General features: G+C 40.7%; 2 protein-coding genes across 2 annotated transcripts in view; one reads left to right on the forward strand and one right to left on the reverse strand.

Moving 5' to 3' along the window:
- Positions 1 to 1,423: 1,423 nt before the first annotated feature.
- LOC134755104 (uncharacterized) overlaps positions 1,424 to 23,696 on the forward strand; it is a 74,321-nt gene continuing 52,048 nt past the window's right edge. The window contains exon 1 of the mRNA XM_063691584.1: positions 1,424 to 2,386. Coding sequence (XP_063547654.1) covers positions 1,529 to 2,041 — 513 coding nt within the window. The 5' untranslated portion in view covers positions 1,424 to 1,528 and the 3' untranslated portion in view covers positions 2,042 to 2,386. The remainder of the gene's footprint in view (positions 2,387 to 23,696) is intronic.
- The window catches only part of LOC134754746 (mucin-2), a 77,429-nt gene continuing 58,590 nt past the window's right edge, over positions 4,858 to 23,696 (reverse strand). The window contains exons 2-3 of the mRNA XM_063691090.1: positions 5,997 to 10,331; positions 4,858 to 5,783 (exon numbers count right to left, since the gene is read on the reverse strand). Of these exons, the coding sequence (XP_063547160.1) occupies positions 4,929 to 5,783; positions 5,997 to 10,331 (5,190 nt within the window). The 3' untranslated portion in view covers positions 4,858 to 4,928. The remainder of the gene's footprint in view (positions 5,784 to 5,996; positions 10,332 to 23,696) is intronic.

Genomic DNA, 23,696 nt, shown 5'->3' on the forward strand with positions numbered 1-23,696 from the left:
GCAATTGTGTAGTGTACGGTACGATGGTTATGACTAGTCTAGTTCTACTGATAAGATAAGATAAGATAATCTTTATTGGTAGCATACTGATACACGTCAAATACAGTTTTGTACAATAAACATACAAATTCCACATTACCACAGACATTACAGAGTAGGTACATAAGTACGAAATATATACACAGCATAGTAATGTCGGTTTTCCTGAGTAAAAAAAAATAAAATTATTACATAGTCAGTGGCAATTCCATCATTTCGTTAAGAGTATAAAAGGTTTTTGTGAGTAGCCACGATTCCAAATAACTTTTAAAGGATTGGTGAGATGGTGCATCTCTTATGTTATCTGGGAGGCGGTTGTATATCGCTGGGCCTGTGACGTACACAGACTGCTCTGACCTTGTGAGTTTGTGAAGCGGTGCAACTAGACGGTCTCGATGTGCGTTGCTTCGTAAGTTATGTGAGGTTACTATGCCTTTGCGTTTAAATTTATTTATATTTGTGTGGGTAAAGGTTGCAATTTGGAGGATTACTAAGCTTGGTAGTGTTAGAATGCGTAGGTTTTTGAAGTGGTTGCGGACTGATTCGTCACTGCGGATACCCAGCATGCCTCGCACTGCGCGCTTCTGCATTCGAAACTGTAAGCACCATCTAGCGGTTCGGCCTTAAACTATTAGATGCGCCGTAGTAGCTAATTAAGGCTGCTATAACTGGAGTAGTCTTATTGAAGGCGAATTAGTTTAGCTACTCGACACTAGGTAGCGCTTTAATTAAACTACTAAGCTTTTACTACTTGCCGTTAGATGGCAGTGCTTACGTTAAATATTTTCACATTAATATTACAAACTTTAATTTACACAACAAATAACTTTTTGTGGAACCTTACCTTGTTCAATTTGATTCGGTCTTTCTCTTTAAACCTTAGAATAAATTGATTTAATATTACTTCGTTGCAAATTTCCAGATTTAATCAAACTCGCGAAACACTTGCAGAATAATATGTATTACACAAATTTACTATAAACTTAGAATTGTTTACAATAGCACTTCATTATAAATACATTTTCAGTAAAAGCTTGTTTATAAATACTTCTAAATCATTAAAAATATTAAAACTTTCGCTAGAAAGAAAATAAACGAACTGATTTTATTGCCGACATCTCAAACTGTTATGTTGCTAGAATTTGAGTTTCGTTGACTCTTAAAACAAAATTATAATTTCCACTAAATTTGGTTGCAGGCTTTAGGTATTGTATTTTAAAGTCAGATATTGACATATTTACAACTAAAATGTAGTCCTTATCATAATTACATGTTTAAATTTAGATAACTCATTATTACAATCGCGAAACACCCGTTCAGTCTTTGCATAACAAAACGCAAACGGAACGAGAGATCTGTGACTTCTGTCAGTGTCACCCCGTCACCAGACTCGCCCGACAGCCTCACACCCGTTCCCTGTTCGCTTACGCTGCCTGAGGTTATGTTTACTTGTTTCATATAACTCAAAAGTTCTTATTTCTTAAAGTAAATGATGGATATTGAAGCGAAAATAAGAGAGGACATGCGCACCCTTGGCTGCAGTTCTGACTTAAAAATATCACTGGCTTACCACCTCTACGTATACTTAGTGGATGTAAAACTAATGTATGACACCGAATACTGTTACAATAAAGACGTAGACACTTTATATATAGTCGCGAGGCCTAGTAAACGGGATAAAATGAACATATACGTGCCCGTCCCTACGCATGAAGATGTTAATATGGAGTTTATTGGTGTTTTGCAGCAGAATTTGTGTACAATTGAGACCGGACCTAGTATTAATTTAGCTCTCATCGACGGGGATTCGTCGACAGTTATCTATACATTTACTAAAGGTATAGTTGAGAGGCCGACGCCCGAGAAGGTGGCCGAGAGGAGAATGCGGGAGGAGCGGAGAATGTTCATTGACAATGAACTGAAGAAGAAAAAGAACGATATTCTGAACGACGCAATGAATGGAGGGTTTGTGGACGACGACGAGTGTCAAGTGATTGAGTGAAGTGTGTGCGAAGTGGAAATTGGACAATAAATCAAATAAGTGAGTCTGGGCAATCCAGTAAAATTGACAGAGGAATATTTTATTTTATTGTTGAGATTTGTCTGTGATTGATGCTGTGAAGCTAGGGTTGCCATCTCTAAAATTTGGGAACCAGGACAAAACGCGTGAAAACCCTGGATTTTAGAGCTCAGAACCCAGACATGTCAACAGGTTTGTCGTGTTGCGGGTGGCCAAAGACTTTAAACTTTTAAACCCGGACTTCAAATGAAGCCCGAGCCGGGCGCTCCCCGGATACCCTCTAAACTAGGACAAATCCGGGGAAACCCGGACGGATGGCAACCTTATGTGAAGCTTGCAATTTGGCATCACTCTGTGTATGCTAAGGACATTCCATAATAGTTTGTTAACGTAATCTAGCATATAGTATATTAATTACCCAGTACCTGGCGATAAATATTGCACATTGTCTTTGGAAAGAGACAATTGGCTGTTTACAATGATTTCCAAAAACTGTCCATCAATATTAAGTTTATTACGAGTCCCCGGCAAGATCGGCCGAATTGCACCTTCCCACACAAACATAGTTCCGCTCTAATTTTAAAACTATGTGTTGGATTGTAATGAAACTTTGCACATACAGTCGCCATCAGATATATCGGAGCGACCGAGGTGCTCACAAATATCTGAACACGCCTCTATTGTCAAGGCGTTAGAGTGCGTGTTCAGATATTGTGAACACCTCGGCCGCGCCGATATATCTGATGGCGACTGTACAATGACATGAGGTATATCTAGGTCTGGAATTAGTTTATATAGCTCCAGTTTATAAAACAAACGAAATAGAGCAAAAACAAGTTTTGTATGAAAAAACTTAAATTTGCTGCATTTTTTTAACAATTGTATCTGAAGCTACATAAACTAATTACAGACATAGATATACCTTATCCTATTGTAGGTACAAAGTTTCAGAGCAATCTAGCTAATCGTTTTAAAATGAGAGTGGAACTACGTTTGTATGGAGAACCGAGCTTCCTGGAGACCCTTAAATACACTGTTGTATATACATAGGTATATCATCATATTGATACATGTGGGTAGCTGAGGAATGTGCGGTAGGTTAAGAATAAAAATAAATCAGTCTTGGTCTAGCTAGCTCGGTGGTTTTACTTAGATCCCTAATCCCGAATACTACGTACACCACTTATTTTATGCTTTTTATTTATTTATGGATTTTACTAGCTTTTGCTGCTTCGTCTGCATAGGATTTGTAATTTGGGTAGCTTATTTTACTTACCATTTGCTTGCCAAGTCATTATAAGTATTAAAAAACCCCCTGGCACTGACTAAAATAACAGACCGAAGAGGAATATATTATTGCAGGGTGAACCCTGTACATAATTGTTTAGTTTCCTATTGTAAGTTTGTTTTTCCTATAAATCTGTTGTGTTAGGTATAGGTTTAGGATAGTATTCTGTATTATAATAATAGATGTAATATTGTCTTCGGTTACCGCGATAGTTACTCATGAAATAAAACTATGAAAACGGATTATATCGCGTATATTGAATTTATAATACATCCCGACGTTTCGAACCCTTTACAGCGTTCGTGGTCAACGGGTGACTGAGAAAAAATTACAGTGCAAAAATACCCACATACTAAAATAATTCAAGTAAAGATCTTTACTTGAAAATAATTGTAGTGTATAACTAGCCTTATGAACCGATTTTGCATGTACAACCAGCCTTAAAGTTTATAGTCTATGATTGTTCATTATTTTAGTATGTGGGTATTTTTGCACTTTGTAATTTTTCCTCAGTCACCCGTTGACCACGAACGCTGTAAAGGGTTCGAAACGTCGGGATGTATTATAAATACAATATACGCGATATAATCCGTTTTCATAGTTTTATTTCAATAATAGATGTAGTTAAATAATACAATGTTTTTTTAATTTTATTTCTTTTATTTTCGTTTTTAATGAAAAATTACACTTTAGGCAGTAACATTGGTGTGTGAAGCATCAAGTACAATAGGTATAATTATTTATTTTTTTACTTAAGTTGGCTTTGGGAAATAGGTACATAGTAGCATGTTGTTACTAGGTAGGTATATGGTTTTAAGCGTTTCTTTTTTTTGCCATTTTTTATGTGACCTTTTTTGCCACTTTTGTGTTATTTCCAGTCAGGATTACGAGCCCTTTTCATCCTTACAGGAGAAAAAAGTGTCCCAAAATTTCCATACATTTTTCAAACTTTTCTTTTTGTTACCGCCATACAAAGAACATGGGGAAATGGTAACACAATAGGAATCTTGGAACATTTTTTTATCCCATTAGGATCGAAGAGCTCGTGATTCTAAGTAGAAATAATACAAAAGTGGCAAATAAGGTCACATAAAAAAATGGCAAAAAAAGAAACGCTCTTTTAACAAAGTTAAACATACTCAGAAAATGCCCTTTTCAGTGTTTACAAATAGAAGAAATAAATAGTAACAAGTAATAATCCTTACATTATGGTTACAAAAATATTCTCAGTCGAAATATTTATAATACAAAAAGTAAAAAAATACTAAATGTGATCCTAACATTAGACTAATATTAACTGTCAATAACATATACACATCGCAGAACTCAATTCTTGTGGCCACAAAAATTAAGAAAAATACTCTTACACTACCTATTGTAGGTATAAAATGGTGAAATCAAGTAAAGAGTGATTTTGAAACTATTTACAAAATCTCACCAGAGACATTAAATATACACTAATAAATTAAGGTAAGATCATTTAGTAACTCGACTTAATTAAAAATGTTCAGCAATTCACTAATTGATATTCCACTATATTTTGAACACAGTCTTTAGCACCACATCTAATCTTATTCTGGTTTATAAGATGTCTTTGCTGGTCTTTATGCATTTCCCTCTGAAGCAGATCTCGGTCTCGTGGGAGACCTCAGTGGACATGGAGGTGCTGACGACGGACGCCGGGTCCATGAAGCCCGACACGGACGTGGACTCTGGAGCCGGCTTTGTCACCACCCTCTGTGCTTCCGTCACCACCCTCTGTGCTTCCGTCACCGGCTCAGTTGCGTTAGACTTTTTGATTTCAGTAAATTCCGTGACTGTTTCAACAGAGTCATCACTGTCTGCGACAGCGGTGATCTCTTCAGGTATGACATTGCTTTCCGTCGTAGTTATCCTAATTTTGGCTGGCTCTGTAGTTTCTTCAATCTCCGTCGCTTTAGTGACTTTCTTGTCATCATTGTCATCAGCGGTGGTTCCGAACAAATAGTCCATGAAGCTGTAGCCGTCGTTCCTGTCAATGTTGGTTTCAGTCGAGGCTTCTGTAGTCGTGGGCTCAGCGACCGTCGAGTACGGGGATCCGGTTCCGAGATCTAAATCGCCTGGGGACATTTCCGTTGGAGTTTCTTTTTGTAGGTTGTTTTCTGTGGTTGCTAGAGGTGTTGTTTCTGGTACGTTAATTTTGGGGATGTCTACAGTGGGGAGTTCGTCTATGGAGTCGTCTGTGAAGATGTCTTTGATGTTGAAGGTGGGTTTGTAGGTGGTGACCTTGGCGGGCGTGTCTTTGTCGTGGGCGGCCTTGCCGGTGGGCGGCGCGAGGCGGTTGACGGCGTGCGCGTAATGCTGGGACTCGGCTGCCTCGATGGCCTCGGTGGTGGCGGGGCGCACCGCCACCTTCTTCCAGAAGCCACGCCGGCGGCTCTTGCGGTCATTGTCCTCCTGCAATCACACAATGCATGGATCAGTAAGGGTGTCTCAAAAAAAGAGGATATCGTATCGCAGAGAACACGAAATAACCAATCATTTGTATGTCCAAAAATGGATTGGCAGACAGAAAAGCATAGGTTGCCAATTAATTCTATATCAATATTAATCCCGGGTCAAATTTAATGAAGATGTTTTTTTATTATAAATGAATCCTGGAGTCCTTACCTCACTAAGAATGCTAGACTCTCCAGTAGGCTCGATGGTCGTGGTCTCTTCCGGCGTGCTCGGCTTCGAATTGTCTCCCGACGAGATGATCCTCTCCGGCGGGATCTCCCCGATCTCCCCGCCCTTGTGCTTCATCACGTTACTCGAGTACTCATCCTCGTCCTGCTCTTCTAAACTCTTCATCACTTCCTCTAACATGCTCTCGAATGTGGACATCGCGTCAGGTGAGTCGCTCTTGGTCACTTTGCTTTGTTCAACCAGGGCCTCCAGAGTAGGAGGAATATCGGGTATCTTTTTGTTCAGCCTATTAGTCACTGGTGTGACAGAAATTAGAATATCGTCGTATTCGTTTCTAGCTGTTATGATGTCCAGTTCGCCATCGTCATCGCTTCGCAATCCGGCTGTGGAGTCTTTCCTGTCATCGATGATGTCATTAGGGTTGTAAGGTTTGAAAGAATCGGCTGACCATTCGACTGTGTCGGGTTCCGCGAATTTTGGCCTGTTGATGGAGTAGTTGGACTCCTGATCTTGATCTTCACTTTCCTGTTTATTATTGTATCGCTCCGACAGCCGCGGTCGGTTACTGTATCTGCTGTGAAGAGTATTTCTGGCAGTCGTAGACGCCTCGGTTTGGGTTTCGGGTTTCTCCGTTGGTTTTTCAGTGGTCGGTCGTCGTCCTCTAAACCTGTTCTTTACTTCGTAAGTGCTCTTCTTAGAGCTGGACGCTTCGGTGGAGGTGGTGGTGTAGGAGGGTCGCCGGCGACGGAACTGGCCGCGCTTGGTGGAAGTCTCCTGCGAGGCGGTCGTGACCGTCGGCTCGGTCGTGGGCTCTGGTTTGTACACGGGATGCCTGTGCTCTTGAACTTCAGGGCGGGCGAAGACTTGTTTGGTCTTTAAATCCTCACCGATCTCCTCAATACGCATGGTGGTGCGGCGTCTGTCGAACGCGGGTCTGTAAGTGATCGCTTGTACTGGATGTTTCCTCTCCTTTGTCTTCGTCGCTTCAGTGGAAGATTGGTGATACTGTTTGATGAGACCGGGTCGCACGCGCACTCTGTTGTACGAAGGTGTCGTTTGTACTTCTTCTTCATGGTTAACCTCTTCGCTCAAGAACTTAGCATCCTCATTTTCTGGAGTAGCCGTCTCTTGTCTGATGGTAACTGAATAGCTAGCCTGCTCGGATACAGGGCTGACAGCTTCGGTAGCGTAAGATACTTCGACACTCGCGTCTTTTTGGATTGGAGTAGTTCGTTTTGCGTAAATGTCTTCATTGTCCGGTGAAGACTCATCATATGAAATAGCGTCGACCGGAGCGGAGCTGCTCCTCGAGTGATAGACGTACTCCTCCCGAGTGGAAGGCACGTGCGGTACGTACGGCGTCTCCGTGCGGACCTCGGACCTCGACGGGAAGGTGTGTTCGTTCGACGCGGAGTCAGCGTTAGGCTGGCTGACGGATGCTCTTTCGTAAGTGTAGGCATTTTCGGTATCATAAGTAACCGACGATTCAACGTTCTTGGTGGATTGGTATTTAGGTGCCGGCTCAGTGATGGCTTCAACGTCTGCAGTGCTCGCTCTTTCCATTATAGTAACTGGATAGTTTTGGTGAAGAACATCTCTCTGGTAGGCCAAATCTTCCTCTTTGCTACTGGCTCTGTTTTTGTTGTATTGTCCTTCGTCACTATCCGAGGGCTTAAACTGAACGCGTCCTCGTGTTCTAGTTCTGCTGGAGTAGGGAGAAGATTTCGTTGAGCTTTCATTGGAATCGACAGGCTTTCTCGTAGGTTTCTCAGTAGTGATCTTGTTAGGTTCATGTCTAGATCTAGTTGGCAGAGGCCTCCTCTCGCGCAGTGGTCTACGTGTAGCAGTATATTTAGTGCTAGATTCGTTCGAGTTGGTTCTTGGGGTAGTGGTGTAGCGGGGCCGTCCGCGTGTTCTGATAGGAGGCCTCCTGGTTGTAGTCGTAGTGGTGGTGGATGTTGTGGTCGTTGAACTCTCTTGGCTCTCGTTACTGACGAAGCTGGTATAGTATTGGTTGTATGACGGATCGGTGGGCTGCACGGTAGCATCGGCGGCCGTTGCCGGTATTTCATTAACTGCAGCGAAGTTACTCTGTAAAGGGGCTTGGGTTTCGACGTATCTGTGGTCTGTCTCTGTGGGCGGGCTGGTGACGGTCGCCAAGCTATTCGTGTTCACGGTCTCCGGTCGGTTATACTCAGTCTTGGTTGTGAATTCATTAGAATTATAAACGGGGAATCTAGAGTTTTGAATTTCGGATTCATAGTGAATTTCTGGCGAGTAGTTTTGCTGAGCGTAATTTGGCTGGGTTTGTTGGTATGACTGTTTTTCAGTAACGACTTCAGGTTTGAGTGTGGTGCTCGGGGTGGTGGGTGCGGGTGACGCCGACGACGACGGCAGAGGCTTGAACTGCTGCTGCGGCTGTGTCGAGTAGTTGTCCTTCTCGTCGATGTAGTGGTTGTAATCCAAAGGAGTGCTGAAGTGGAAAGCCTGGTTGATGGAGTATGGGTTGTGCGTCTCTAGCAGTTGGCTGGAGTACGTGGAGGACGGTCTGCTCGTTGTCTTGGGGGGACGAGTCGTGGTCGGAGTTGTCGGCTCTGGTTGTCTAACAATGTTCGGCTTGACTTGCTCTTGGCTGTAGTTTTCTTGTGAGTATTCCACGTATTGATTAGGATTGTACTGTTGTCCTACATTGCTTAAGAAATATGAGCCAGTTTTCGGTGGAGCAGTAATGATGCTATCGGCTGGTTCCTTTAAAGGCCTAATAGAAGTGACAGTTTGCGGCTCGAACGAATAGTATTCGGATTGATGAGCAGGAGCGTTCGTCTTCGGTGCTACCGTGCTATAATAACTGAAGTTGGGTTTTTGAGTTACTGGACGTTGCTCTTGTTTTTGAGAAGGAGGAGAAGCCACGTAAGAGTTAGGAATAACATCAGCTTCTGGAGTCGTCGAAGTCGCAGGCGCGGAGTCTTTGATCTGAGAGTTGATCACCACTGATCCAACATGAGGAGAGGGGAACGGAATCTTGGCAAAACCGTCTGGTGTGTGGTAGCTCAGCGGGGCGACAAAGAAAGGTAGTTGTCTCAGTTTGTTAGCGCTGTTCTCGATATTCGACAAGTACGGTAATTCGAATTTGACAAAGTTTTCCGGAGGCGTCAGGGTCGACGGGCCAATAAATACTTTGGGTGCGTTTAATGGGTTGACTGCGTCCAAGACGGCAATTGTTTTAGCATTCTTTAGCGAAAAAAGAACGTCGCCGACCTTTACTTGAGCTCCTTTCTTAGCTTCTTGCGACAAGAACACGGCCAGCGGAGGCTGGTGCGGCTTTAACTTCTTTGGCCGCGGGGTGGTGGGGGGTGCGGTCGGGAACGGCGTGGAAATGGTCGAAAACTTCGGGACCTGGTCGAATTCTTGTAGTTTAGGATTATAATTAAAGTATTCTTGTCCAAAGTTAACGTGTTCTGCTGGTTTCGTGGGTCTTTGGAAGTCGTTAACGAACGGCTGCTTGATAGGGTTTTGTTTCGGAAGACCTTGCGTAGAGTATTGAATTTGCGGATTGCGGAAGTTGAATTGGCCTTTGTTTAGAGACTCCACTGGGACATAAAGTAACTGTACTTCTTCTCTTTCCAATTTAGATTTGTTAGGCATTACTGTTTCTACCTTGGACCCTTCAAATTTGAGCTTCTGGAGCGATTGTGGCTTCCTTTGATTAAAAACGAACTCATTGCTCGCGTTATCTAGCCGGTAACCGTCAACGAATTTCGATCCCTGCGGAAGTGGAAGCTTCTTCGGCGCCTGGTTGTGGAAAGGTTTCGCTTGCGGCGAAGGTAACTGCTTTGGGAAACTCTCGAACTTGATGGGATTAGCCGGGACGGTCGGCCTGGGCTTGATCTGCGGCACGGTGTCGTAGTTGAACTGCGGCGAGACGAATCCTTGGTTCAGCGGGAAATTGGGCTGGGAGAGGCCGAATCGTATGCTCTGTCCGAAGCCCTGGTCGGTCAAGAAGTTCTGCGGGGCAGACGGGACCGACGGGACGGACTGCAGGTACAGTGGGCGGTTCTGGTAGAGGGGTTGGTTCCTGAAGTCTTGGTTGAAGGCGGCGGGGCGCGCGAAGCCCGGGTAGGGCTCAGCGAGGATGCGCGGCTCGGCCACGGCCTGCCGCTTGACCTCGACGGAGGAGGGCTGCTCCACGGGTGCGGACAGCGGCACCCAGTCGCTGATGTCGGCGGTGTACGTGCTGATCTGGCGCGACCAGCGGCTCTGCTCGCGGGCGGAGCTCGCGGCTAGCAGCAGCATGAGCGCTAGCACTGACGGCGCCATCTGGAAATAAAGTACATCATGGTAAAGCTGACTGCAAGGAATCTGCAGAGTTAAGTTTGCAGCCCAGAATTGCTGATTGTCTAATCACTTTCTTGTCCTTGTCCTTAATATCTTAGTAATATCTAGTTAAATAAAGACATCTCCACACGCCGTGTGCCTATATATCCTCAGCTACTTTAAAGGCCATTTAAATCATAACACGAACGACCTAAATACCACACAGGCACTTTTAAGACGAAAAGCTGATACATTAGGTATTATAATGTTGTGTAAGACGTTTTGTAAGATTTAATGGTAAAATTATGGATATCAAAGAGCCCCATAAATCGTCGCCGCAGCCCCAAAAGGTCCCGCGCCGCGACAAAGGTGTCGCAGCTCGCAAGCGCGCCGAAATGGTACGTTCTACTTTTTTTGTTCCTCCGGAGAAACAACATTAGCATATGTTATACAACCGCGACCTCTATGGGATATTAAGTAGTGAGAATTTTAAGACCGATTGTGACTTTGGAGAGGATAATTAACGGCGGAGATAAGTTACTGTAAAGTTAAAGCTGGTTGATAGCTTGATGAAGCTATGAGCTTGGGAAACTAGCCCAGCCTGTAACCTCATGTAGTGCATTTCTGTCTGTAGGTATCGGATATAGACAACTGGCTATGCCTGGCCGGAAAATACATACTCGTAATTAGATAAGTAATTATGCTTTCACAAGGTATGGGAAAATATCTGACACGTAGTTCGAATCTTAGTCCCACAAAACTAAGGTTTTAGTGCTGTAATTAGAAACAGAAGAATTAGTTTACGCAGTAGCTGATTGGACTCAATTTGTATTTATAACTGTTTTCTGTTTATCATACTATGCCATACGATTAAATAAATAAAGTTTACGCATTAGTTTTGGAGTAGGTACTATGTTTTCTACACACTCAATTGTTTGTTACTTTAGAAAACAAAGTATGTAGGTAAGTATATGTACCTACCTATTTATAAAAACTATCGCACATCTAAATACAACCAAAGTCTTTGTATGGAGATTCTGTCTCGATATGGCAATGTCTAATTCACATGTTTTGTTTTGGTAATTAGCAACATATCAGATAGGTGGTTGTAACACTGTAATGACGGGAAACGGTGAAGACAGAATCGTGCGATAGTTCACTGTTTGTTTCGTAGTCGCAGAAGCTGAGATCATATCAAACAACCTATCTTTCTAAACAATTCAAAAAGACGTCTCGTAACAATGATAATCGATGTGGAAACCGGCTTTAAGTTTCCTGGCAAATTCAGGTAAAGGTACCATTCGGATTCAGACTACACCAGCATTACTGTTGCAGTATTGCAGCACGACATTACTGCCGATTGTAGTAACTTTACGTCGTCGTCGTAAAGTTTACGATATCGGTGTGCAACAACCGGCTCTAACTATCCTGGCAAATTCAGGTAACAGTTAGTTGTATAATAATAAACATTATACCAGTGGACTTCGAGGCCGCTCGGTCACAACAACTAGAGCATGTACCAACCTGGTCGTAATTAGCTGGTAATTAATTAATTATGAGGGTGAAATGGCGCGCGACGGTTGATCGTTGCGATTCACGTGTGTACAAAAACGGTAAACTCTTTCTTATGTAACGTGTGTCATCATTTATTTAGGCTAAGGTGACTTCGTGAGCGCGCGGAGCGAATGGCGGTTTACTTCATTTTACAGGTCTTTAATTTTGTTCCTAATATACCTACAATATCTAACTGGTTTACTGTGAAAAATCATCGAATTTAAACTGTTGTGAGACATACTAACATTAATATTAGTGCTTGAGAAAAGAGACCTAGGCTCTCCGAAACATGTCGCGCGAGTGACTAAAACAAGTGAGTCTAAACCGTGAAATTATTTAATGTGAAAAATCACTTTGAAACTCGTCGAATTATGAATTTAGCAGATCTAGCTGCCCTAAGTGTGATATCAACGCTCTTTATTTTCAACAGTTGTGTCTTTAATAATTCACTGCCATTAGCAGTTAGATTATTCGACGTTCATGCCAATATCGTTTCTTCCTATTCGCAATTCTGCACAATCTGAATTCCACACAATTGGTACATCGTCGGAAGGTCCAGAATGTTGATGTACCTACTTGAATATATTTGTAATTATTAGTCATACGTATTTAAAAAAACAATGCCGAAACGAGTCAAAATCCCGCTGATCTACACGCTACCGGCTCTGCTCAAGCCAAGGCGTCTTTATCCGACAAAGCCCTTGGATTACCATAGCTTTTCTCACACTGCTCTAAGTCTAATCACGTACCTACTTACTAACGTTACCTAACGCTCTGTCAGTGTCTGTCAGTTTACTATTCCTGCCACAATAGCTAGGCATATTATCATGCAGGTTTAAGGTTTCTTGTCATCTTCTTACATAATTATTATATTATGTAATTGGTGTTTTTGTACTAGGTCTGTGAGAAGTGTGGGAACTATTTTTTACTAAATACATACTGCTTTTGTTATCACTGACCAAACTGAGGGGTGAATATGTAGGTCATACAGAACTTTTACTATGAGGCCAACCCCAAAATCGCGAAAAACCTACATATTCAGTATATTCACCTCTCAGTTAAGTGATAACAAAAGCACTGTATGTATATTAAATTAACTAAAAAAAGGATTATATGATCCAGTTGAACTGCCGTGCCTTAATATTTTAATTGTGCGATGTCACATGCGATGGCTGTGTGTCTACGGTTTAGACTCACTTGTTTTAGTCACTCGCGCGACATGTTTCGGAGAGCCGTCTCCTTTCTCAAGCACTAATAGTGTTAGTATGTCACACAACAGTTTAAATTCGATTATGTCAAAATTAAGTTCTTGGCTTTTGATTTTTTTGGACATCTTTTTGTAAAGCTGACTGTACATATTATCTCTAGCGCCATTGCATTCAATCGTATTGTCACCATCTTTAATTGTATTGCAAAGGGTCCATTAAATCCACACGGATGTACGAAAGAAGGCCTCATGTTAAACTCTGGGCGTATTCAGGCCATTTCCTCCAGGCATTGTCTCGGAGAAAGCTGTGGACCTAGTCAATGGCCGCTTTAGCCGGTGGAAATTGCTGTGGAAGTTAAGACAAAGAGTACGTGCGCGTGCGCTTGGCGCTCTTATGCCTAATATATACTTACTACAGTCATAGGTATGACTAGTAGGTAGGCTACATACTTAACAATACCATAGAGTAACTTATACTAGAGCGGTACTGTCATAGTAAATTTTGTAACCACAGTAAATTCACTGCCATCTATCGACACACTTTAAAACTAAAAATGAAGATTTATAAAAATACGATAAAATGTATTTAAATATGGATAAATGATATTTATTTGCATTAATTATTTTTATGATTTAGACCCATGTTCTTTCACTGATATGCGTTAAAATTGTTAAATAACAAACGATACCGTCAACGCCATCTATACGACAGTAGGCCAAAGCTAGTAGCGGCCTCTGAACGAGAATCAAATTTTCTTGATTTTCGACGCACGTTTTTTTCTTAGACTGTATCCATCTATTACGGAGTTATATCTATCTTTGACAATACTCAGGTAATCGAGTCTTTCTAAATAAGCTAAATCTGCACCAAATTGGCAATGGCAAAACGAGGAAGGGCTACTACAATAAGCATCTTATGGTACCTACAATTAGAATTTAGATTACACCAGCATTACTGCAGCGGCATTGTAGCGCGACATTACTGCCGGCTGCATTGCTGCCGCAAAAGTCTAAATCCGGGCAGCAACATCGGTTTTGGTCGAGGTATGTAGGTGCAATGCTTTTCTACTTGTGAACGCGAACTGTTTAGATTATCTTATCTGTAATTGGAAAAATATTCCAGGGTGGCAGATACTTTTGACGCGTTGTTTCATCTGTTACTAATGCTGACTGTACCGGGTGTACCGTAAAATGGGGTGAGTAGGAGCAAAACTGACATTCAAACCTCGATAACATTTTATTTTTACATATGCAAACTGAATGTATATAATAAGTGTTACGGACGTTTGTATTTTAGTTTTTATTTTATTTTGAGTAGTTCCATTTCATAACTTTGACGATAAACAGGAAAAACCACCTCACCCCGTAGTCCCTCGTGATTGGGGTGAGATGGGTTTTCATACAAACATAGAGTAACTTATACTAGAGCGGTACTGTCATAGTAAATTTTGTAACCCCAGTAAATTCACTGCCATCTGTCGGCACACTTTAAAACTAAAAATGAAGATTGATAATTATACGATAAAATGTATTTAAATATGGATAAATGATTTTTTTTATTTGCATTAATTATTTTTATGATTTTGACCCATGTTCTTTCACTGTTATGCGTTAAAATTGTTAAATAACAAACGAAACCGTCAACGCCATCTATACGACAGTAGGCCAAATCTAGTAGCGCCCTCTGAACGAGAATCAAATTTTCTTGATTTTCGAGGCACGTTTTTTCCTTAGACTGTATCCATCTATTACGGAGTTATATCTATCTTTGATACAAAGGTGATTTTGGAAGATTGTTGGATCGATTTTATGTGTATTACTTTAGCTCCATTTTAAATTGGAATACATTATTTTTGTAGCAGTAGCCCTAAAAACCCATCTCACCCCCCTTTCAAACCTCTCCCCATTCATAACCCAACTCTCCCCGCGAAACCTACTCACCCCATTTTACGGTACCGAATTACCGATACAATGTTTTATCAGAATTGCAGTAAGTTCCTTGTGCCAGGGTAATGATCCGTGCTAGAAATCTCATTACAAACATCTCCAATAGCAGCCCAACTATAACGAACGACGAAGAAAGTTGGCCAATTTTCTTTTATTAATTTACTTAATTATATTACTTGTTAGTTTTGTAGATTTTCCGTATGCGATACGCTTTATGCAGAGTGTATTCCTTCAGCCGTAAACTTTGTGGGTTAAAATAATGTAATGATGAATATGAAATGACGTACACGAAGCAAAAACTTAGACCTCTTCACGCTTAAACGGCCAACCAGATTTAGATGAAATTTGGTATGGAGATAGTTTGAGGACCGGGGAAGGACGTAGGGTAGTTTTTATCAATCAATATCAATGTCAGCTTGGCTAGGCTCCCTGCCGGCCTAGCCAAGGTGACAATCGCTATCGCTTCGACAACGAAACGCTTTGTGTCTTTCAATCACTCTTCCATATTAGCTAGCCATACACGCACGGATTAGATTAGAGAAATAGACACAGATTTGTCCGCCGGATGCCCGTCCGCTGCCCATCTGTGTCTATTTCTCGCCACACATTGACGTGTCCGCCAGACACATCTTTCAGGCAGATCCGACGGGCAAATCCGAGCGTGTATGGCTAGCTATTAGTGTGACAGTTGCGTTTCGATCGGTACGGAGCGTTAGCGATTGGCGTGTTGGCTAGGCGGCCTGATCTGATGATACTTTACTGTCGTCAAAGTTAACTATAATTAATAGTTGCTCTTAACTCTTGGTGCTTGGTGGTTGGTCTTGGTTTGGTGCTGGCGGCGGATGGAGAAGATTAGTTGGACCGAGAAAAAATCTAACGAGGAAGTTCTTAACCTTGTAGGAGAGGAGGTCCCTGTTGCAAATCATTGAGAGCAGAAGAGGGAAGATGGTTGGGCACCTGTTACGACACGACGAATTCATAAAAAATATTGTGGAAGGGAAAGTAGAAGGAAGGCGGAAGAGAGGGAGACCAAGAAGAACATACATGGACCAACTAAAGGAAAAGATAAACGTCGTGACGTATCAGGCGGTCAAACGAAAGGCTCAGGAAAGAGATACATGGAAATTGCTCCACCGACAAGAGCTAGGCTCTTAAATTAATGATGATGATAACTCTTATAAGTATAGTTTAATATTAGATAAGCACCTCGCAGCGCAGCAGCAGCAAAACTCTATTAACACAATAACAATAAAGATGCCGATTACCGCAGTAAAGTTTCATTTCATTTTCATTTCGAGGAGAAAGTTAGTGGTTTACTGTAGGTACAGTGATCAAATAAGATAGTGACGGCAAAAATGGTCAAATATATCGGAACACATCGTTTTTAGGGTTCCGTACCCAAAGGGTAAAAACGGGACGCTATTACTAAGACTCCGCTGTCCGTCTGTCTGTCTGTCAGCAGGCTGTATCTCATGACCGTGATAGCTAGACAGTTGAAATTTTCACAGATGATGTATTTCAAAGGGTAAAAACGGGACGCTATTACTAAGACTCCGCTGTCCGTCTGTCTGTCTGTCAGCAGGCTGTATCTCATGAACCGTGATAGCTAGACAGTTGAAATTTTCACAGGTGATGTATTTCTGTTGCCGTTATAACAAAAAATATTACAGTTTTATAATTACAGTTAATTATATCGTTAAAATTAATAAACACTGGAGACATGGTAACCTTAGTTTTATTAAAGGGAAGTAGGTGTACGTCAATTGCCATCGATTTGGCGGGGACTTTAAATTTGACAATGACAAATTGCTCATAATTTAGTTTTTTTATGGCTGTTACTTTGGAAAGAGGTTTTTAAACTCTTAAGACTAAACCACTGGTAGGGTGACAATACATTTAAATTAAAACTTATTGACACTTTTAGCGCGTCTTGAAATCTAGCTAATAATTCTATTTACACTCTGATTTGTAATTAGATTCCAAAAAACTAACCTCACTTTTTCTCTTTTCCGTATGTTTTAAGAAACTAAACAAAGCTAAAAGGATAAATCTATATTTATTTTAAATGCTTGAGTATGCAAAAGGGAAATTTGAGTTTACTTCTTTACATATTTTCCATTATTACGAAACAAAAAGGATCTGAGTGAGGTTAGTTTTTTTTGGAATCTAATTACAAATCAGACTTTAGTCGGCTGCCCAGCCTTTGCATTTTCCGTATAAAATGCTTTTCCAAGTGGAATCCATTTATGTCTTATCTTCGGCCTGCTCGATGTTTGAGCACATTGTCGACTCACAGCTGCCGAACAGATTCCGCGGCTATTTGCGACATTAGTCGGCTTTCCAATACGCTAATATCGGGAATCTGGGACACTACACAGGTGATTTATACCTATTCGCTGTGCTGCTGGTGTAGCCACAGCACTAGTGTTGGTGACAGTAATTCAACAGGAGTTATTTAAAGGTGACGTTCGGATGGCAATTGCAGCTGCATTACTGTTGCGATTGATTCCCTTGTGTTGCTTTAAGAATCATAAGCCGTTGGGTTACTGTGACAAGTTGACTGCTTTCTGTGGCTATTTGGGTGCCGTCGCCCTATCCAGCCATAGGCAATATAAGCACTAGATGTTCTTTTAAATGTGGCGTATATTGCCTTCATCAAATTTCTGCCCAATCCCCGCTAGTCCTTGCAAATCAGACAAGAATTCGAGTAGATTTAAACCATGGTTAGTTATTATAAAATGACCGCCAAATTTTAGGAGTTTTCTTAAAATAATGAATACCTAAGTGCCATGGTGTCGCCTTGAAAATGTTTACAATTTTAACGGGTCCACTATCTATTATGTCGTGTCTTACGGCTGTAAGTTATCGCGGTCCTCGGCCAAGTTCTTTAGGTCCCTGTAGTAGGTTTACCTAAAGAACTTGGCCGAGGACCGCGATAACTGGCGTCTACTCCACGAACAAGAGCCATGCTCTTAAATTATGATGATTCATTATCATCATTACTATTTATTAAACTTGCTTTACATCGAATTGAATACTTCAACGCCGCTGGAAGATTACTGTACCTATGTAATGCATATACTGTGTGCGCATTGCCTTGCATCGGGCTGAGAGAACGTGCTCTAATTCTGGCATTAAATGAGAAAGTATTTGTTTTTAATGCAGTTTCACGCTTCAGCAGGTAACTCCGTGTGTTGTAATGAAGACTAATCGTATCGTTTCTTACTGTAGTGGGTCTAGATTAGTTGAAGTGAAAGATCTGGAAGACATTGAGCGTAATGAAGCAAAGAATTAAAGACCATGTGAAATTTTGGCCGCCTTCGGTTCTATTCTATCTTCCAAAATGATTTAAGAAAAAGGCAAATACGTGTATCCCGTAAAGATCTAGAATGCTATAATATAACTCACGATCTTTTATACATAGGTCCCACGGCGTAACACATGGAAAACACACAGATATACAAGAATGGCATACAGTGCCCTCGCTCGCTCTTACACACCCTCTCCACACTTTGAGTTTCTTCGCAGGTGTCATTCCTTGTCATTTCTTTACGGATAGTAGGCCACCTAATGTTTAATGTTATTGTGTACACCCAGTATGGAATTCCACCATCAAGCAAGGATTCAAACCCACGTTTGATTAACAAAGCGTTTTATGAACAATCAATTAAGCCCAGTTGTTGCAACTATAGGCCGTACTGCTGATATCGTGGGCTAATGCTTCCCGTGCGCACACACCGAGACCGGCGCCGGCGCCGCTTGCCACATCACTTGCCCAAGCGGACATACGTAGCACATATTCGATCTGTATGCATGATTATGTCAATCCGCAGAAATATAAGCCATAAGGATGAACATACGCTACTTTATTTTTGGTAATTCACCTCGGGGGAAAGACGGGAAATGATACAGATTACATCCCACACAAACCACGACACGGGAAAAGCTAATGGAATATTGAGATATGTAAGTGTGTGATGCATGTAAGTCATAGTCATTATAGCATTTATTCATAAATAATGATTGTGACATTTGTGACTGAAGTTACAGAGCACGAACAGAATATATCCCACAACTGCAAACTGTTGCACATTACGAGTATACGAGCTAGGTAGTATTAATTAACGTATGGAGTGTGTTTAATTTAATTAAATACCAAGTCGTCCAGAGAAAGTAAGCGGCACCGACAGGACGCCAGGACTGGTCAAGGACGCCTACGTGCACTCAGTAAGTTACCAAATAAATACTGTTATAATGCTGATAGTATTTCAAATATTCCAAATACCTACTGTACTTTTGTTCAATTTAAAGTTTGGGCACTAAAATTTATCAACGATTTATTGACATTAATAACATGATACAGTTGGAGTAGCCAAAGGGGCAGGGAAATATGAATTTGCCAAGGAATTCAAAACTTGACCCAATCTCTACAACAGTAGACACTAAACGCATTTTTAGAAGACCCCAGGAGAAACGTCCCCGGTACCAAGATGCTGTTCGCTGGCCTGAAGAAACAGCAGGAACGGGAAGACTTGATGGCTTACTTAAAGAAAATATCGGAGTAAAAGTTTTTAATTGTAAATTTTTCTTGAGGTTTTGTTACCTTCCCTGTTTCTTTTCCTTGTCTAGTGTCATTGGTCCAGTCTTGGGCTGACGTTACGTGGTCGCCATTTCAGGCCGTCGTTGCCCCAGTAGCTATTCTAAGATATGAGTCACATGAGAAATCAGAAAAGTGTCCTGCCAACTCCCACCAAGTTATAGTCAATATTTTCATTGCCTCATTCCTTGTCGGACTTTTAAAGCCACTTTGCCAATCAATGAATATTGAGCACCGATCAATAATCACTTAAAAAGTCGTATTTAAATGGAACGTCCTGTGTTTTAGTAAATTTTCCACTGAATCACTTAATCGCTTATGGAATTAACTTTACGTTTCCTTTTCAATCAATCAACCGTTTCATAAGAATGATAATAAGCTCCAAGCAGTCTTTATTTCAAACTCATTCATATATATTTATCAGTACGGTTTTTACTCACTATTATTTTTAGTCATATTAGTGTTGTTAGTGTTATTTGTAGTTTTTGTGTAGTAGTAGTATAATAGTGAGTAAAAACCGTACTGATAAATATTTTGAAATATGTCTCACGATAGTTTAAGTGCGATCATTCATAGATGGTCAGACAAATATAAAGACCAACCTTACGACAGCCCACTGTGCTTTATGAATTCTATGATCGATGATCATCTGTCAAAGAAACCTGAACTCGTTTCTACAAGGCCAAGTCTCGTCTTTATCACCTTGTTACCACAATTATCTCTAATGTCAAATCTTTAAAGTGTACCAGTCCGGCGAGTGTCATTACAGACAACAATGTGTTTGTTTATTTTCGCAATCGCATTGTATGGTGAAATGGAACCGGTAGCCGGTCGTGTTGGCGATCGCCACTTGTTTCCGTTCACTTGCTTGCGGTGATCGGAGGTGAAATGTGCACGTGCGAACAGTTGTTGATCTGTCATCTATGATTAGGTTCTAAGCATTTAATTTGACTCTCATTCATTCATTCGTGTGACACCTTTTTAAGTTGAGTTTTAAGTTTAATGCCTGTTTTTTGGGTAAAGGTGATAATAAAATAGGATGCGTAATATCCGCAGTCCTAAATCCTCCTTGGCGGGGGTTTGACGTGTTGGGTCTTCGTACACTTCGCAAAACTCAAAACTCCGGGTCACTATTCTTCCGAGTACGATAAAAAAAAAGTCGCATTTGATTCTGATACGCGTTGCAATGCAACAGTTTCGTCAAAACACCTCTACCACAGAGGAAGGCATTTCATTTCATAACTTAAGTGCAAACGATTTATCGTAAACACGAGATACATGGTATCGCAAGTGAAAGATTTACACTTCATCTCAAGGTTGTAAACGTGGTTGTAAAGTAAAACCACTTTCGATCAATTTCTATTTTAATATACACACCTACTTGTGTCGTCCAGTATACAATATTTAAGATAATGATATCTAATCTGCAATCTGCAATTGTAAAATTCACAGGGAGACATTGGACCAGACTGGCGAGAGACAGGAAAAAATGGAAAGGGATGGAAGAGGCCTTTGCCAAACGGCATACAGACCAAACCGAAACCGATGTTGTCTGAAACATTAATATCATGTTAAATTATATACTTGGATAAGTTGTGTACAATAATATTTAAACTCTCAAATTGTAAAAAAAATATGTCTGAATAAAAGGCTTATATTATTATTATTAATCTGCAATCTGCTACAAATAGTCAAAGCAGTACAGCAGCTACAATTACATGCAGTGACCAGGGGCCCTATTCGAGATGCACAACTGTCAGTTTCGGCTTCAACATCAGTTCAACAGTGGAATGAATCATTTGTTCATCAACTGTGGAAAGTATCATTTGGTACAACCAAAACTCATTCATTGAAAAAATTATGCAACAAAAATCAACTTTGTTTTCTTACTACTATACGGTTTAACATGGCTCTGAACTCTGCGTGGTTCGGTTTGGTTTCGTTGTCACCTAAACTGTGGATTGCTAATGTCAAATTTACCTATTCGACAACACACGATTTCTTCCATTCAACTGAAGTTCAACACGTAACGTCATTTAACGCATGTCGAATACCGCTCCAGAGCCCCTACCGCGAAAAACGAAAATCGAAATTTCTTCATCTGCCTCTCTTGTTTCAATTTACGTTATTCGCAGAAGACCCTCAGTTAGGAACCGGCAAATATTCATTTAGACTTGGCTGAAATATAATTATACAGATTTCTATGAAATAAGTGTAATTTGGATGAAGTCGCCCTTAATTATATGGTTTTACTGCTACTACCTTACTTGCAATAAAGATGAGGCTGGTATAAATTACAGTTGTTAGAGAAATTCTCTTTTAGAATTTTCACAATTACAAATTACAACTAATATCATGGGCTTTCCAAGCAAATTCTCATATTAATTTCATACTTGTAGAATTGAAATTAATTGACAATTAGTGGGTACATAACTGGTGGGTAAAAAAACTTCTGATATTTTCAGGCTAAGTAAGTATGTCGTCGCAATTGATAAACCTAATAAATTATATGTTGACCATTAAATATGAGAAGGAAGTATGGATTTCAACAATTGCAAAAATAATACTATTCGTAATGAAAATAACAACTAATTTCTTTAGAATACATACATAACACATAACTATAGTAGTTACGAGTAGGATGCGAGTAGGCAAGGTTGTACCGCAAATAGAAAATGTGTTTCCGCTGTACTTATTTAGATAGTGAACCTGCTTACGTGCTTACTTACTATCACTACTTTCTTCGCCAATATCCGAGCTTGTACTTAAATAATTATATTATCTTTATTTTAATATTTAGTATTTGAATACATAAACAGTAATGATGTCTTTCTTAATATTTATCAGTACGGTTTTTACTCACTATTATTTTTAGTCGCTAGTTTTTAGTGAGGATGGATTCCCAAAGAATCCGAAACATGTCGCCAAAATCGACTAAAAATAATAGTGAGTAAAAACCGTACTGATAAATATTTTGAAATATGTCTCACGATAGTTTAAGTGTGATGTCTTTCTTTCCGTGTGGAAGTTATAAACTCGGGAAATCACCGCTAAAACTTGATTATTCGATTTGTATGTATAAGCACAGAATACATCATCATTAGGCCTTGTCCATCTTTACAGATGATTTAAGCAGCATCCATGAGTTGTGTTATCTTACGACAGCGTCGCTCGTGGCTAAATAACCCGATCCTTGAACGGCACAGTCGTCCACATCTATAACAAGCAAAAGTACATTGAGGGTCCACAGCGCGGCGACCCTCATCGCGGATGTGTCTTATGGCGCGTTTTCGGGCCAAGTCTTTAAACCAGGACCTTTCGTGGGTTTCGCGACCTCTTAACAGGCTGTTCCTCCAATCAGCGCGGTTTGTTGCCAGGTCTTCCCATGAGTCGCAGTTGATGTTAAGCACATAATAAGTAATAGTATTATCATACAGAACGGCCACGCACCGCCCCGCCCCGACTCGAATTACCTCGCCCCGCGACAGAAATCTGGCGGACTTCTGACGTACTCTCAGTACTATTTTTAAGCAACTTACTCACACAATGACGCATGCCGCGTGTACAGACGTGCCGTTCACACATAGAAACGCAAGTGATTTTAGATGTATAGCGTGTCCGCCCTGTGGTATAAGTACAATCATCATAAGAGCCTCCTCTAGTCGGTGGTGACGAAGAAGGTCCCGAGTTCGAATCCTGGCAAGAGCATTATTTGTGTGTTTGTCACGGATATTTGTTTTTGAGTTATGGATGTTTCCTATGTATTTATAAATATTCTATATATTATATATAATTATCGTCGTCAAGTACCCAGTACCCATAACACAAGCCTTATTGAGCTTACTGTGTAACGAGGTCGATGTAAGTTAAATTGTAACTAAAATTTCTTTGTTACTTATTTATATAGGTATCGAAATATACGTCGTAGTTGTACTGCTAGGCAATCCTTGCGTTGATTTTTACATTAAAGATGACTCATTTAAGTAACGTACCTAAGTAAACCTTACTTGAGAGTCAACTCAAAGAGAAGCAGCATATTTTAGAAACTAGGAAGTGAGCCGCG

This window comes from Cydia strobilella, chromosome 2 (assembly GCF_947568885.1).
Source record: "Cydia strobilella chromosome 2, ilCydStro3.1, whole genome shotgun sequence".
Lineage (NCBI taxonomy): Eukaryota > Metazoa > Arthropoda > Insecta > Lepidoptera > Tortricidae > Cydia > Cydia strobilella.